The sequence below is a fragment of the Trichechus manatus genome, unplaced genomic scaffold (assembly GCF_000243295.1).
Source record: "Trichechus manatus latirostris isolate Lorelei unplaced genomic scaffold, TriManLat1.0 scaffold00215, whole genome shotgun sequence".
Lineage (NCBI taxonomy): Eukaryota > Metazoa > Chordata > Mammalia > Sirenia > Trichechidae > Trichechus > Trichechus manatus.
In genome coordinates this window covers 3,471,057-3,473,209 of record NW_004444151.1, presented here as the reverse complement: position 1 = coordinate 3,473,209, position 2,153 = coordinate 3,471,057, and the positions used below count along the sequence as shown (strand labels likewise).

General features: G+C 35.9%; 1 protein-coding gene across 1 annotated transcript in view; it reads left to right on the top strand.

Annotated features, from left to right (window-relative positions):
* The first annotated feature begins 94 nt into the window (after positions 1–94).
* Positions 95–2,153, top strand: part of LOC101340258 (glutathione S-transferase-like) — a 9,169-nt gene continuing 7,110 nt past the window's right edge. Inside the window, exons 1-2 of the mRNA XM_023742668.1 lie at positions 95–249; positions 2,064–2,115. Coding sequence (XP_023598436.1) covers positions 163–249; positions 2,064–2,115 — 139 coding nt within the window. The 5' untranslated portion in view covers positions 95–162. The remainder of the gene's footprint in view (positions 250–2,063; positions 2,116–2,153) is intronic.

Here is a 2,153-nt window from a genome sequence, read left to right as displayed (position 1 = left end):
GTGCTTGGCTGAGTTCTTTATTTCTTCCTTTGATGCTTAGGGTTTCAGGACTGATGTGTGACTCTGTTTGACTTAGTTTTTCTGATCTTTGCTGCAGAGAGACGGCGTGGTGCTTCTGACTATAGCGCCATGTTTTCTGTTGTTTTTCAGGAACATTGAAGCATGGCTGGGAAGCCCAAGCTTTACTACTTCAATGGACGAGGCAGAATGGAAACCATCCGGTGGCTCTTGGCTGCAGCTGGGGTCGAGGTAAGAGAAAAAACGAAGTGGGAAGGAATATTTGCCTTCAGTCTAAAAAAAAAAATCACAGGTGATATATTCATATAATTTTGTTTTAAAAATAAAACATTAACATATGAAGTTAAATTCAGTTGGACCACCATCTTCTGCCTATGCCCCTCTTGGCTCCCCTTAAGCAACCTCTATCCAACAATATACAGCATTGACTTGTGTGCTGTTTCATCCATGCTGAGATGGATAATTGACAGACGAATAGATGGTAATGAGGGAGAGAGAGAGAGAGAGAGGGAGACTGAGGGGAAAAGAGAGAGAAAGAGGCAGAGAGAGAACAAAGACAGAGACAGACAGACAGAGAGGGGCAGAAACAGAGACAGACTCTTGTTCATTCCTTTTTATTATTGTTTTCCAAATCTCAATTTTTGTGTAGAATTAGACCTGAACAAAATACAATAAAACCTGCGCAGGAGACAACGTGAACCCAAAGCCTACCTATTGAAAATACTATTTGTTTTGGAGGACATTAAATATCTTTCAATATAAAATAAAACAAAAAAGAAAACCTTGAGTTTGTCATTTCTTCACCTGATGATCTAATTTTTACAAAGCAATCAATGGCCAAATTATCTTTCAATTATTCATTTTTGTTGGAAAAGGGGTAGAATAGAATCTTTGGGAAAAGATACTATTTTCCAGTTATGCGCTGAGTGTTTATATCTCTAATTGTGCTAGAAAATAATACAGAAAAACTCATTGCTTTACATTTTATATTAAAATTATACTATGCAAAATTTATATGTTCAGTTTGTGGGTGTATATAAAAAGAAAGTATCCAGAAGTTACTTGGTAATAATCTAACAACAGGACTGAAAACCAAAGACAAAGAAATACGTCTTGAAATCATCAGTAAATAAACTCCACCTTGATTCATATTTCCTTAAATAATGCAGCAAAGTGTTCTTTGACTTAATTCAGTTCTGTTGTTAGATTATTACCAGATAACTTCCTAGATTTGCTTCATTTTAATTTCTCTGTGTCTAAGTCTCCTGGGTTAAAAAGAGGATATATAATAGAATGATCAATCAAACATTTGTGTGTTCTTCTTGTTGGGTGCCGTCGAGTCGGTTCCGACTCATAGCAACCCTATGTACAGCAGAACGAACCACTGCCCAGTCCTGTGCCATCCTCACAGTCATTGCTATGCTTGGGACCATCATTGCAGTCCCTGTGTCAATCCATCTCGTTGAGGGTCTTCCTCTTTTTCACTGACCCTCTACTTTACTAAGCATGATGCCTTTCTCCAGGGACTTAGCACTGGGAATAAAGAGCAACAAACACCACTCAAGTGAAAGTTATGAGAGAAAACAAAAACCAAAAACAGCTATTGAGCCAAGCATGGGATTTAGTCTTTATTTTACATTATCTCATTTAACATCATGACAACAACATGAGTAGGTATAGCTTCATTTTCACATATTAGGAAACTGACATTAGAAGAAGATTAGTAATTTATCTGAGCTAATTAGGGAAGTAGCCTGCATTCGAAGTTGAGGCCTGAATAGTTTATCTGGCAGGCTATATCCATATAACAGTAGATGTAAATCTTACTGAGTTAACTACATTCAGTAAACCTTTTGCTATGGTTTTATATAAAAATTTATTTGGTTTTATAGGACTCAGAAACAGATAGCATGGGTTCAATAGCTACTTGAAAAATTGCTTTAATTGGTGATTTTGCCAACTCTTTATCATGATTATCAACAGTAATAATAACAATAAAAATGATGACAGCAATATATTCTTGTATTTGTTTTTTCATTCTTTAGTTTGAAGAAGAACTTTTTGAAACACGTGAAGAATTTGAGAAATTAATCAAAGGTGAGATAAAAGCCTTGCTACTCATTATGTTGCGTTAG